Raw genomic sequence first — 14,662 nt, 5'->3', positions numbered from 1 at the left:
TAATGTTGATGGCTTTCATCGGAGGCAGTTGCGGGTCGTCCACTTCGGTCCTGATCCTGGAGATTTGATGCAGTTAGATTTTAGTCTTTCATATTCTTTGCCCACCTCTGCACAGTGCTGACAGTCAATACGGGCATCCCCATAAACTGTAGTCACGCGATGATGAATGTTGATGGGCACAACCTTCTGCAGTCAGAAATTCTTTTGCACCCCCTGTTTCAACCGGACGTCACCCCTGGATGCCATGGCTCTCTCGATTACTCTGGAAACAGAAGACACAGTACGGGGAGACGCAAATGCCATTCTGTAGCTTAAGCATCAGCGCATTAACAATGAACAGTTGAAAATATTCGGCATATTATTAGCGACGTAGTGGGCTTCGATGCGTTATTTCTGTGTCGCCCTCGCGAAATTGAAAGGAGTACTCTGTGTGGCGGAGTTTGTTAGCAGAGGGCATCGAGAGCAAGCAATGCAGTGCATTCCCTAGTTTAAATATGCTGATATTTTGCACAGTTCATTGTCATAGGTGATGCTTTATGAAATAATTCTGATGTGATGCCAGCGATCTCTGATATAACTAGAGTGGTGTAAAGAAGCCCAACATGTTAAATATGTCGCACTCCAAAATTAATATATGCGAGAATTGCCACTCATATATTTTTTTCCATTTTTTTCCTTTTTTTTCACGTTTGCACCGATCATAGCCGCAGCCACTGGAGTGCCCACGGGTAAATACCTTAGTCGAGTGTCCACTTGCTAATTTCTCATCATATATTGATTGGAAGATGCTTGAGCACAACGTAACAAAATTTTATAACTAACTAGTTAAAAGACAAGTTAATACTTTCCCCTCTGTAGCACTGTTGTAGAATAGTTTTCAGCTGTTGTGCAGCTGGTAACAGTTGCACACTCTTTTTCGAGTATCCTAGATAAAGCAGGACAGGTTGATTTACATTCCTTCATTTTAATGAAACTTTCTGCCTTGTTTCGAACTCTAAGTTTATTCAGAAGAGTTAGAGTACATTTACCTAACCATGCGCAATTTGTTGTTATCGACAGTTCTGCGTGCCTATCTCATTACCAGTTTCATTGGGCTACCCTCAAGGGAGCGTTCGCCCACCGTTAAAATGTTCACTGAAATCAACGTTATCATTCATCACTTATTTTTGGTACAGCCTTCCATCTTTTGACAAAAGCTTGATAAGGTGTAGCTGTAACCAAATTAAATTCTAGGGTTTACATGCCAAAACCACAATCGGGTTATGCGGCACAAAAAGTATAACCTGAAGCCTAGATTTGAACTCGCATATGTGTAAGAGTTTTACCTCGGCGTTTCACAAACTTTGCACGACTAAAACATAAACTAAGCCATGCTCCAGCAAAACTAAACTTTTAGCCTATTCGTCCATCACCAGATATAAATCGGTAACCCGCGCGCATTATTTGGGACGCTTGCACAAAAACGAACCTTGTCCAAATACCGGCAAGCAGGCCCTCCCGCGCCACTAATGACAGAACACGTATGTCAACACTTCAGACAGGTTGTAAATTTTACGAAGCAAGCTTCCTTCTCTTATTTAAAACAACCAGCTTAATGTTAACAACCTACCTTACGTAGCCGGCGGCTTCCTGGTACGCTTGAAACGCGGACGATATTCCCACACCCCGTGTTCTTTGATGCTATTCAACAAAGTGAACGTAGAGACATTCCCACTTTTCCGGAATTTCCTTCTCACACTTCACGGCACGCGCCTTAATCTTATGACCGCTCGCCTTCTCAGTAGACAGCGTTTGATCGCAGTGACCGGACTGCGCAGCACACAGAACAATTAAGGGGCTGCGCACCGCGATCAAACGCAACTATCATAGTGACCATGCAGTTCGAAGGATAAAACAAAGGAAGGAGGACAGCGCGCGAGTGCAACCACGTGACTCTGATCCGCGGACAGGGAGACGCGAATAAGGTCAGGACCGACTCGCCTGCCATGGTTATTATAAACTATACTGACTCTAGATGACATTCTCGGCGAAGATAATTGGCACCCGTGGAGACACCGCACAAAGCCTCCCCACACTCGCGATATAGCGGCAAGCTAACCGAAACTTAGCCAGATTGGATGTGCGACAGGTCGTCTGCTACCCCAGCTTCGAGGTAGGTCTCTTCGTGGCCGGTGCGTGGCAGATAAGGGCGTGGGGTGTGGCAGATAAGCAACTAGCCCAATCACGATGTTTTTCTTCATCGAGGGCGCTGCTTTTTGATGTGGGTGGAAGCGCAGTCACGTGGTATTTCTGATATATCCCGGGGCTTATTTATCAGTCGGGGAAAATTAGTAGGCAATGAGTACGTACCTGAAAATACCACAGGTAGATGTCCCTTGGTTGTGCCTCATATATCTCATTGACACATTACCGATTAGTATAGTACGTCTTTAATTACAGTTATAAAATAAATCTTAATAATGAAAAATGTTACTGGCAGCTCCTGCACTGTACCGGAAACATATCCACTAGGTTTTCTTTGAGTAAAGCAATTTGTTTTAAAATGTGGGTGCATGACACCCTGTATATAATAATGGATAGAAACAATTTTATTTTGAATCCGGCAAATTTGACGACCCGAGCTCAGGTCTCGCATGATGGGACTTCGAGGCCTTGCCTCGTCGCCGCCTCTCGGGCTTGCTGGACAGCCCACTCTTGCGTCTTCAGGTTGGAGCTGCCCAGAGCGGCGGCCCACTTCGACGCAAGAGCCTCCGGAGCTACTGGCATTGCAGCTGATGTAACACGACACTCCCACAACATGTGTGACAGCGTCGCTCTAGTTTCCTGACATAATTTGCAAAGACCAGTCGGGTATTGCGCGTGGAAAATGTGCTGCGATCGCACCGGACTGGGGAACGTTTGTGTTTGCAAATGTCGCCAGATGACTGCCTGGCGACGTTTCAGCATGGGGTGAGGTGGGGCAGCAACCGCCTGCCTAGCTGGTAGTGCTTGGTGATGTCATTGTACCTGACTAGGCGTTCTTGCGTGTTTTGAACCAGGAGTTCCGAACTCGAAGAGGCGGTCTGCGATTCTTTGCGGCGGGTCAGCTCTCGCACAGAGTGGTGTGCTACCTCGTTCAAGTTAGGGGGGCCCTCATCGGTGGGTGTGGTGACGTGCGCTGGAAACCACATGATCGCGGTGTTATCAAAGTCCTGTCGACCAGCTTTCCTTAGAATCTGGAGAGCTTCGGAGCAAATGTGCCCCTGCGCGTAGTTGCGAACTGTGGACTGTGAGTCGCTAAAGACTAGCTCGCAGAGAGGGTCGGTAAGCGCAAGCGCAATCGCTACCTTATCCGCTGTTTCGGGGTATTCCGTTGCGACACTACACGCTTGCGTAAGCCGGGAGCTAACGTCTATGACTACCGCCGTGAGCCGGTGTTCTCGTATGTATTCTGTGGCGTCTACAAAGCGTGTAGTCCTCTTTCCACCCAAGGAGCGCAGCAGTGCCCTAGCACGGGTCTGGCGTCGGCCCCGATTAAATTCGGGGTGCATGTTTCGAGGGATAGGGGCGACAATCAGCGTGTCGCTGAGGTCGGGTGGAATGACCTGTTTCTGACCGTGTTGGACGTGGTAGTTGAAGCCGAGTTTCTGCAGGGTGTATCGGCCCGTGGCTGTCAGAGACATGCGTTCGAGTTGAGAGGTTCTTTGCGCATCCACGATTTCCTCAAGAGTATTGTATACCCCAGCTGCAGCAGGCGAGCAGTGCTTGTGGACTCCGGTAGGCCAAGGGCGAAGCAAATGTGGAAGGCAGCCACATAAGTAATGTGACTGATTGCAGTGGCGTAGCCAGAAATTTCGTTCGGGGGGGGCTCAAGTTGCAGCTCGGCCTCCTCCTTATGAGGAAGCATTAGCTCGAGTGCTCCTATCTAAATACATGTAAAAGGAAAATTCGTTTTTCTCGACAACCACAGCACCAAATTCGACGAGGTTTGTTGCATTTAAAAGAAAAACTTAAAATCTAGTGTCTGTTGGTTTCGAATTTTCGAGTTAGGTCGGCAATTTTTTATTAAAATTGGCAAGAATTGGAAATTTTCAAAAAACGAAACTATCAAGTTTACAATTCTCTAACTCAACAATGAAAAAGGGTAATTCAATTCTGTAAATTGCACCTGATAGTACATCTAAAGCGAACAAAATTGATATGTTACACATGAATATCAAGAATTTTATTATATAGCAATACAGCTTTTGCAGAACCCTTGTACCCAACGTAACCAATTCACGTAAGATGCAAAATGACATATCGAATTTGTCCGCTTTGAATGATCTCGCGGATGCCGTCTACAGAACCGAAATATCGAAATATCTATTCTTGACACAGAGCTATGGATTTGTAAACTTCGCGCGTCTATTTTTTTCAAACGGTCGTACATTTGAAAATCTTTCTAACAAAATTCAGGACATAACTCAAAATTCCGCTTCCAACAGTCGCTAGAACTTGACTTTCTAGCTCAAATGCAACAAATTTCATTAAAATCAGCCCAGTGGTTATCTCAGAAAAACGTTCTTGCGTTTTTCATGTATTTGAATAGGCCGCGTCAGAGTTGGGCTCGGGCTAAAGCTTCCTCTTAAGGGGAAGCTTTAGTTCCCTTAAATTTCGCTAAAAGGGGAATTCCTTTTTCTCGGCAACCACTCCACCAAATTTGACGAGGTTTGTTGCATTTAAAAGAAAAACTTTAGTTTTGGTGACGGCTGGTTTCGAATTCTTCATTTCGGTTGTCAATTTTTTATTGAAAATCGACCAAAATCGCACATATTTCGCTAACGAAAATACCAAGTTTAAAACTCTAACTCAACAATGAAGAATGATATCACAATTCTGTGAATAGCACCTAATAGTACATCTACAGCGGACACAATAGACTTGTTACACTTGAATCTCAAAAAAGATAAGTAATATGGAAATGCGGCTTTTGCAGAACATTTGTACACAACGTAACCAATTCATGTAAGATACAAATTTACGCGCCAAGTTTATCCGCTTTGACTGTTATAATATATGTCGTTTACAGACCGGCGATATCTGTTCTTGATGCAGAGCTGCTAGTTTGTAAACATCGTGCTTCTATTTTTTTTCGAACTTTCGATTTTTTCAACATATTTTAAACAAGATTCAGGCGCTAAATCGAAATTCCGCTTCCAAGAGACACTAGAATTTAGCTTTCTCAAATGCAACAAATTTAATTAAAAGCGATCCAGGGGTTATCTCAGAAAAGCGTTTCTGCGTTTTTCATTTATTTGAATAGGCCGCGTCGGAGTTGGGCCCGAGCTAAAGCTTCCTCTTAAACAATTTGTCAAGGGATTAAATACATGAATAACTGCGCTGCCATTGCCAAAGATGCTGCAAACGAACTCTTGAATGCTACGCAATGTCAAGAAAAGTAAAACATTTGTTTTTTTATAAAAGAATTCGCGTCTCACAAAATGTCTTAGATTGCTGCTTAAAAAAGTCTGCAACCGACTCTTTCACGTGATCGTCTGACACGAATCTGCTTCCCTTTAGCTGTTTTTTTTGGTTGGGCCATTATGGGGAAGTCGCAAGGTGACAGGTCTGAGCTGTATGGCGGATGCTGCAGCGTTTCCCACTTGAACTTTGCCAGTTTTGTATTAACCCTATCAGCGACGTGGGGACGGCCATTGTCGAGGAGCAAGATGACCTCCTTCGTCAATTGTCCACGTCGTTTGTTCTGGATTGCGACACGCAACCGTTCCGGCGTTTCACAATGTCGGAAACAATTGATAGCCTCTCAAGATTTAGCAAATTCTATCAGTAATGGTCCCTGACGATCGAAAAAAAAAGTCAACAACACCTTCCCGGCGGAAATGATGGCCTTTGCTTTCTTTGGGCACGGTGAATTCGAATGTTTCCACTGTAAGTTTTGCCATCGTGTTTCAGCCTCGTAGTATAGTGGCACCATGATTCGACCCCAATCGCAATTGCAGACAAGAAGTCGTCACCCTCATTGCGTTACGAGATCAGATGAGTCAAGGCAGCGCCGAACTGCTCCGTCTTCTGGTGATGGTTCAAAATCTTGGGCATCCATTGCGCACACAAGAGTCGATAACCGCGATGTTCATTAATTATGTGACTTCTGGTACATGTGCCTTGGCGCGAAATCCAGCCTGAGTTCGCAATGTTCGCGGTGAAATGTCTTTTCGAGCGTGAAAAAGACATTCTAGACAAAATCCAGAATAATTTTCAGCGCCGGGGGTTGCTTTGGTCGGCGGTGCATAGACAGCACGAAAAAATTTCGGGGGGGGGGGGGGCTGAAGCCCCATAAGCCCCCCCCCCCCCTGGCTACGCCCCTGACTGATTGTGAAAGAGTGTATGAGGCGCATGACACTGTCCTCCTTCATGCCCGTGTGCTTGTTTCTAATGCGTTTGATCAGACGTGTTGCCGCTGTAACCTTGCATTCGATTTTGCTAATAGCTTCTATGTTTGACCCGTTGGCTCTTATATGCATGCCTAGGATGCGTATCTTCGGGATTCGGGGAATGCAGGAGCCGTCTTGCGTATAGAAGATTATGTCGTCACAATGGCACGATTCGGCTGTAGGCTTGAGCCGGCGGCGCGGGTGGTAGACGAGCAGCTCTGTTTTGAGTAGAGATAGTTGGTGACCTGTGTCTTGGAAGTTGGTTTCGACTGCAGAGACCGCTGCTTGTAACGTGCATTCTATCTGACCGTCACTGCCCTTGCTGACCCACAAGGTGATGTCATCTGCGTACAAGGCGTGATGGAGGCCATCGATCTCGCCGAGTTAGGCTGGGAGAACCAGCATCACGAGGTTGAAAAGGAGCGGGGATAAGACCGACCCTTGAGAAGTGCCGGTGCTGCCTAGCGTATGTTCGTCGGATGTCATGCTGCCGACCACGACGGTGACTGTGCGGCGTAACAGGAAGTCTCTGACGTAGTTGTAGCTTCGCTCACCCAAGTTGAGCTTGTTTATGCGGCTCAGAATTGCTGTATGTACTACATTGTCAAATGCCTTTTCCAGATCTAGGCCGAAGATGGCCCGGTTGCCACTAGTTGGGTCATCGATATTCTGGTGGTAGATCTGGAGCATGACGTCGAGTGGAGAGGTGTGACCGGAAGCCCACCATAGCGGTTGGGTAGGCTCCAGTGACCTCAAGGTGGTGGTTGATGCGGGAGAGGAACGCGTGCTCTATTACCTTGCCAACGCAGGATGTGAGGGAAATGGGCCGCAAGTGAGCGAGGCAAGACGGCTTGCCTGGCTCCGGTATCAGGACTGCCTTAGAGCGTTTCCACGCCCCTGGGATGTGACCTGCTCGCCAGCATTTGTTGATGCATGCCGTAAGAGCGGTTATCGAAACATCATCGAGGTTTCGTAGAGTCTTGTTCGTAACCTTGTCGGGACTAGGTGCTGATTTGATATTAAGGTCGTGGAGAGCTGCGCGGATCTCTGACTCGTGAAATTCATCGAGTGTCACATTTCTCTCTCCAGTGTTGAACGTCGGGCTGTTGAGGGAAGTACTTGGCTACCAGGCGTGTTACGAGCTGATGATCACTCGTGGTAGCCTGTTCCTTATAAAAAAGGCGTTGCAGCTTTCCTAGCTGAGCAGACTTGCTCTGCTTTTGCCCCGAAATGTGGCGAAGGAGACGCCACGTGCTGCCATTGTGGAGCTGTCCATTGACTGCGTTGCAGATGTCATACCACTGTTGGCCGCTTAAGGTCCGGCACTGTTCTTCCAGCTGGCGATTGATATGTGCGATGTTCTTATGAAGCTTTCGGTTGTGCCTTTGCTTCCATCTTGCGTGTAGTGGCGTCTTGGCTTCCCAAAGGCGGGCTAGTCGGCTGTCGATCTTGTCAACCTGGACTTCGGGTGCGAGTGTCTGCGTCGCCTCGTTCATGTCTTCGTTGAGCGTCTCCATCCATGCCTCGATGTCATCGATGTTGTCCTCACTTCTCTGTTCAACTCCCTGCTTTCGGAATTTGTCCCAGTCCATCCATTTGAATAGCATAGGAAAAGGGGGTGTACTCGCCTGAGGAATTCGTGTTTTTATGGTCATGTTGTCACTTCCGAGATCTTCAAAGGTATTGTACCACGTTGCTTGAGGGATGTTACGGACCGCCGTCAGGTCTGGTGCCGTGTCCCGTGCCGTAGAGGTGCCCTGCGGGTCGGCGCCATGGGATCGGTAATAAGAGTTAATTCGGCATCATGCAGCTCCTGCCACAGGCGTCGACCTTTGGCGGTAGTGTAGACATAGCCCCAGGCCTCGTTTGGGGCGTTGAAATCTCCCCCAACCAGAAACGGGTTTGCGCCCGCTAAAGCAAGCACCCCTCGGAACAGAGAGAGCAAACGAGCCCTTGAGTGAGCCGGATTACTATATACGTTGAGGAGAAATACACAGCGGTTGCGTGTTCTATTATGAAGGGGCCCTAAAAGCATGTATTCCGCATGTGTGCCGCTTTTCGCTGTGTTCTTGCACTGCTATCCCTTTCCGAATTAAAATTGCAAGTCCGCGGTAAACGGGAATCGGCGAGGCATGCGCAGTGTAACCTGGGAGCTTGGGTAGGGTACCTACTGTTTCTTGTAACATAATGACGTCGGGTTTGGGTTGCGCGTGTCGGACGTATTGTTGCCGCAGTGGTTGCTTCTTAGTGAAGCCTCGACAGTTCCACTGCCACACCACGAGCTCGTTAGTCGGACTGGCCATCGTGGTGCTGTACTTGTGCTTTACCTGAGATAGGGCTAGGGTGAATGGCTGTAAGGCCCATGGTGGGCATGATTTCCGTGCCTGGGCGAAGGCCTATGTTAGTCTCGATTTTGTCTATATGGCTTTCAACCCTGTCTGTTCGAACAGTGAGGTTAATGACCGCAACGCCGAGGTTGCGGATTCCGGTTTGAATTTCACCTTTATCTTTCCGCCAGTCATTTATTGTGATTTGCGCCAATCAGTTACTGCTGATTCGAGGTTCTCGAGCTGTTGAGACTCGGAACTGTCCGCCGTGCGTTGCTTTGTGGGCGGCGCCGCACTGTCATTACCGTTCGTGACGGGAGTCTGGACTAAAGCAAGTTAAGGTATAGATGTCTGCGCCATCGACTGTTCATCTCTCGAATTTCTTGGGTTAATTGTAGCACGACCATGCGTAACTGTGCGTTTTCGCGCTGCACTGCTTCTAATGCCACATCCCTAGGGTCCCTCTTTTAACTGGGTTCTGAGGCAGTAGCTCCTTGAGCCTTGCGTCTCAGCGAGCCCTTAACCGCATCTGCCCAGCTCACCTTGTCAGCTAGTTCCGAATCTTGCTGGCCGGCTTGCTTCGGACTCCGAGAGCGAGAGCTCGAACGGATACGGCTCAGTCCGGAGGGTTTGCTGCGCGCCCGGCTCCGAGACCTACTCTGCCGGCCGGATGGAGGCCCCACAGCCGAGCGAGACCGGGCCCGGCCTCGAGAGCGGGAGCGCGAGGGCCATGTGGGAAATGTTCGTCGTAGTTCTGCTGCTGTAGCTCGAGCGCGGCGTACGCCGCTGCCCTCTGTCGGTCCCCGCGTTATTTCTTAACAACATAGGGGGTCTTGAATTGAGTCTTGCAGGTCTTGTCCGCAGTGGGATGCGCTGCCCCACGAAGGTGACACCTTGGTGTGCACGTGTGATTTGGTTCTGGGTTCGAGGCTCCGCAACCTGTACACACATGGTCTTGGGGGTTCGGGCAGACGTACATGCGGTGGCCGACGCGTCCGCACTGGTGGCACACGTCAATCTGCTTTCTGTACAAGGTACACTTGAGCATAGCATCCCCGTAGTACACCCACGTTGGTACTCGGCCACCATCGATGGCGATAATGACAGACGTGGTCTTGCTGAGTTTTTGGCCGCTGAGGCATTCGTGTTCCTCTTGTTGACGATATTCAGGTGAATCTCCTTCGCGTCTTCTTAGAGAGGAATGCCTCGGACGACTCCCTTGACTGTAATGTCGGGCGCAGTTTCATATGCCCGTATCTCGAAGTAGTGTCTGTCGACATCAAAGCTGTTGAGTCGGCGGTACCGTTCTGCAATAGGAGAGTGAGGGGTACTCACAACGATGATGTTTTGCTGCATATTTGGGTAGATAATGTCTTCCGTGGCGTCTTGTGCAGATACGTTTGCTGCCCTACATAGGGCCGAAGCGAGGCGGACGGCCCCGACTGTTGCAACGTTCAAACCGCCCCGTGGCCTGATAACTACTTTGTGGTGATCACGTGGAAGGGTGGACATGTTCCCTGCCTTCAGAACTTGCTGCTTGTGAGCGCGCGGGCCTCGCTGCGCATTAATCGTGCCTCCAATGCCGGTTTGGGAGGCGGATATATTAGGACCTCTGCATGTAACTGATGTTTCCATCCCTAGTAAATGTAAATTATTAGAATAGACCTTTTTTCGATGAGTCGTTAGTATCGCTTACTGCAAACCGAAGCAATACTGAGAAACATATCATTCACGTGCATTTCGCACGCTGTTAACAAACAATGCCGAAGTTGTCACTGAAGTCTGCAGGCTTTCTTCAAGGTGATTAAAGCATGGAAAACAATTCGAAGCGATGTCAACATGCAGCAACACATTCACTGGGCTTATGCTATCTATACCTTCAGAAATAATTCTTAAATGGCTAGCTCATTCTCTTTCGAAAATATAAGCATTGTCCTGTGTGTATACCTAATAAATATACTGTAAATGTACAAGGTGTTTACAGTGGAAAGCCAATACAATGTTGAAGTGAAAAAATACGTATTAAGCAGCCGCCGTTAATACTTTCTAATGCGCGTCTCCTCCTATTGTCAAGATTTGCAGAAGTAAAGCTAAAGCATAAACTAAGATCCGTGCATGTCCGCGCCAACGATGATGCAGTAAGCGAATAACCACAATAAAATTCTAAGTCAAATGTCTAGGCAAGTCAAAAGAAGCCTCAAATTGTATGGGTAATAAAATGTTGGTAGTGATATTGCTACGGAACAGTATTTGCAATGACGAGGCGAGCAGTGAGAAGACGACGACGACGAATGGAGACTTGCGCGGGCTGTTGCCTCTTGGCCAAGTGCGCCGTATACCCTTGTAAATATACTTGCATATAGCTTTTCATCTGCGTCGTCCTTACCTCATCACGGAGCTTCGCAGTGGACGGTACGTTGAGCCTTCCTTCATGGCTCCCGGCGGTGACAACTCGACTGAGCCGCCTGCGACACCTGCTGCCACTTCTACGACCTACATCACTCTCCCCGCTCCCCGTGATCCTGGCGTATTCTCGGGCAAAGCTGGAGAAGACGTCAAGGACTAGATCAGCCTGTACGAACACGTCAGACGCAATAACCGGTGGGACCTTACTATCATGATCGCCAACGTAGACTTTTACCTCGGTGGAACACCTCGAGTTTGGTTTCGGACGCACGAAGATATGCTCTTCAGTTGGGATTCGCTTAAGCAAAAGCTCACGAGAGTTGTTCGGACCACCCATACGGTCACCAACTTGCCGCGCAGAAGGCGTTATCCAGCCATGAGCAGATGTCAACGGAGCCTTGCGTAATGTACCTCAGGACGTCTTGGCTCTTTGCCGAAAAGTTGATGCACATATGCATGAGTTCGACAAGGTTTCCCACATCCTCAAAGGCATTGCGATGACTCCTTCAACTTGCTCGTTTTCAACAACGTGGCGACGGTGGATGCAGTTATAAAAGATCGCCGCCCTGGAACTTGCTAAAAGCAGATGTATCGATCAGCAGTTTGCCCGTCTGCCCAACACCCCAGCGACATCTTCCTGTGCCGACGCTCCTCGTCCCAGCAACACTGGCGATGTTACCAGGATCGTCGGGCGTGAGACCGAGGCCGCCTATCCGGCTGCCTTCGATTCCAGCTCCTCCAACGCACCTGCAGCCATAGTTTCCCTAATCCAGGAAGTCGTCCGCAAGGAATTTGCAAACATGAGTCTTCGCACCATATACTCGGCCCATCGCCCTGATACCCACCAGGCGTCTTCGACTCCGCCCCGTCCTGCATCTTATTACCCACCATGTTTCCGCGATCCATCTGAATGGCGCACTGCTGAGAAGCCCATTTGTTTTCACTACCGTCGAACCGGGCACATTTCTCGGTACTGTCGCAGTCGCTGGAGTTCCCCGACCCGCTCTACTTATACTGCCTACTCTCGCCCCTCAGGTGGCCCTTCTCGTAATGCTGCCACTGATTCTCCTGCGCCAAACCGCCCCTGTTCTCGTTCGCCTTCGCCCCAACGACGACAATCTTCCTCTGCCAAGCCCCGTTGCTCTTTTTCGTCGACTCCCTTCGGACGCCGCTCCCAACCGAAAAACTAGACAATGCAGCGCCTCGAGGTGACGCTGCATTGCTCCCTACGCCGCCAAATACTCTATTGACGTTGCCCACTCATCTGAACCTTCTTGTTGTGCAAGTCGACGGTGTTTCTGTAGCAGCTCTTATAGACACTGTTGTGCATTTGTCGGTAATGAGCGCTAACCTTCGTAACAGCCTCAAGAAAATAATCACGCCACGACGCCTGTTTTCCGTGTCGGCGATGGCGGAACAACACCCGTAATTGGTATGTGTGCCGTCCGTGTCTCTTTTCGCCGATTGCTCCACTATCGTGCCATTCACAGTGATCGCCCACTGTCCCCACGACATCATCCTCTAAACTTCCTCTCCGCACATTCTGCTCTCATTGATTGTTCCGCCAGTACTCTCCGCCTTGACCTGCCTGTTCTGGACTACGCTGCATCACCCCAGTCGCCTCAGTTTTGTCGACTTCGTTCGCTTGCCACCTTCGGCATTAACTTACGTTGCCTAAGTGTCATCTCCACCAGTCCCCGATGGTCACTACATCGCGGCTACTATACAAGACGTCCCACTTACACACGGGATCACAGTACCCCATACAGTTTTATCTAGTATGGCGAATTGCGTCTGCCTGCCTGTGGTCGATTTTGGCTTGACGGGCTGCCACGCGGGATGTCCCTGGCCCAGCTTTGCTCATTTGAGGATCACTCAGTAGCATCTGTTGCAGATGACAATTCAGCCGATCCTCCTCTACCATCGCAGTCAGCAACTTGTACCACCGCCGGCTTACAGAAAATGACTGCGCCCGACATGCCGTCCTAGCACGCTCGTGAGCTCTACCGCGTTCTGTTATCCTACCACGATATTTTGACAGTAACGATCGTCCTTTGACCCAAACCACAGCTGTCAAACATCGCATTGATACCGGCGATGCTCCTCCTATTCATCGCCGCCTGTATTGAGTTTCACCAGCTGAGCGTCAAGTTATTCACGCAGAAGTTCGCAAAATGCTTGCCAAGAACATTATTGAACCGTCATGTAGTGCGTGGGCGTCACCTGTTGTACTGGTAAAAAACGATGGCTCATGCCGCTTTTGCGTGGATTATCGACACCTTAACCGGGTTACCAAAAAGGACGTGTATCCTTTACCATGGATCGATGACGCCCTTGACTGTTTCCTCAGTGCTCGCTACTTCTCTGTTGACCTTCGCTCCGGATGCTGGCAGATTGCCGTGGACGATCTCGACCGCGAGAAGACTGCTTTTGTAACCCCCGACGGTCTTTATCAATTCAAAGTGATGCAGTTTGGTCTATGTAAAGAACGTGCCACTCTTGAACGCATGATGGACTCCCTTCTTCATGGTTTCAAATGGTCCACGTGCCTGTGCGACTTGGACGACGTTATAGTATTCTACCGAAAGTTCGCTACGCACGTCGCGCGCCTCTCAGCAGTCCTGGACGTTTTTCGTCGAGCCTGTCTGCAACTCAATGCATCGAAGTGCCCATTCGGCTTCGCCAGATTACCGTCCTTTGGCATTTCGTGTACGCGAACGGAGTGAAACCGGACCCCGGCACGATCCATGCTGTTACGCACTTCCCTGTTCCAAAGTGTGTCAAGGATGTGCGCAGCTTCATCGACCTTCGTTCGTGCTCCCACCATTTCGTGAAAAATTTCACGGCCAAAGGACGACCGCTAACCGAGCTTTTGAAAAAAGACGCCCCTTTCCAGTGGCGCGATAACGAGACCTCTGCATTCTTGCACCTAATAGACCTCACAACGCTTCCCGTTCTGCGCCCACCGAAGTCCGTACTGATTCCAGCGGTCACGGAATTGGCGCAGTACTGGCTCAACGCCAGTGCGGCAACGACCGTGTTATCGCTTACGCCAGCAGGCTCCTCTCATCCTCGGAGCGCAACTATTCCGTTACTGATGCGTGAGTGTCTGGCCCAAGTTTGGGCGCTTGCGAAGTTCCGCCCATACTTATATGGCCAACCCGTTTTCCGTTGTCACAGACCACCATTCGCTTTGCTGGTTATGCTCACTGAAAGATCCGACACGAAGTTTTGGTCGTTGGACCTTATGCCTGCAAGAATATTCGTATACTGTCACCTACAAATCTGGTCGACTACACAAGGACACTGACTGCCTGTCTCGCTACCCGGTAGACAAGCCTGACAACGCCGAGAGCAATACCTCCAAGGGTGCCTTCGCTAAAATCGCCGATGAGCAGTACCGAGACCTATCGCTGCGAATACTCATCAAGCGTCTGCGCTCTACACCTACCTACGCATCCGTTCGCCAATATGTCCTCCACGGTGGCATTCTGTACTGAAGGAACTTCCTCTCTG

The 14,662-nt window shown here is 49.3% G+C and overlaps 1 protein-coding gene across 16 annotated transcripts in view; it reads left to right on the top strand.

Annotated features, from left to right (window-relative positions):
• The window catches only part of LOC139061333 (uncharacterized), a 284,688-nt gene that overhangs the window by 178,669 nt on the left and 91,357 nt on the right, over positions 1 to 14,662 (top strand). For all 16 annotated transcript variants that reach the window (XM_070541220.1, XM_070541213.1, XM_070541217.1 and 13 more), the window contains one exon: positions 705 to 728. In XM_070541220.1, the coding sequence (XP_070397321.1) occupies positions 705 to 728 (24 nt within the window). The remainder of the gene's footprint in view (positions 1 to 704; positions 729 to 14,662) is intronic.

This window comes from Dermacentor albipictus, chromosome 6 (genome assembly GCF_038994185.2).
Source record: "Dermacentor albipictus isolate Rhodes 1998 colony chromosome 6, USDA_Dalb.pri_finalv2, whole genome shotgun sequence".
NCBI classification, from domain to species: domain Eukaryota; kingdom Metazoa; phylum Arthropoda; class Arachnida; order Ixodida; family Ixodidae; genus Dermacentor; species Dermacentor albipictus.
This window is presented reverse-complemented; position numbering and strand designations above follow the sequence as displayed.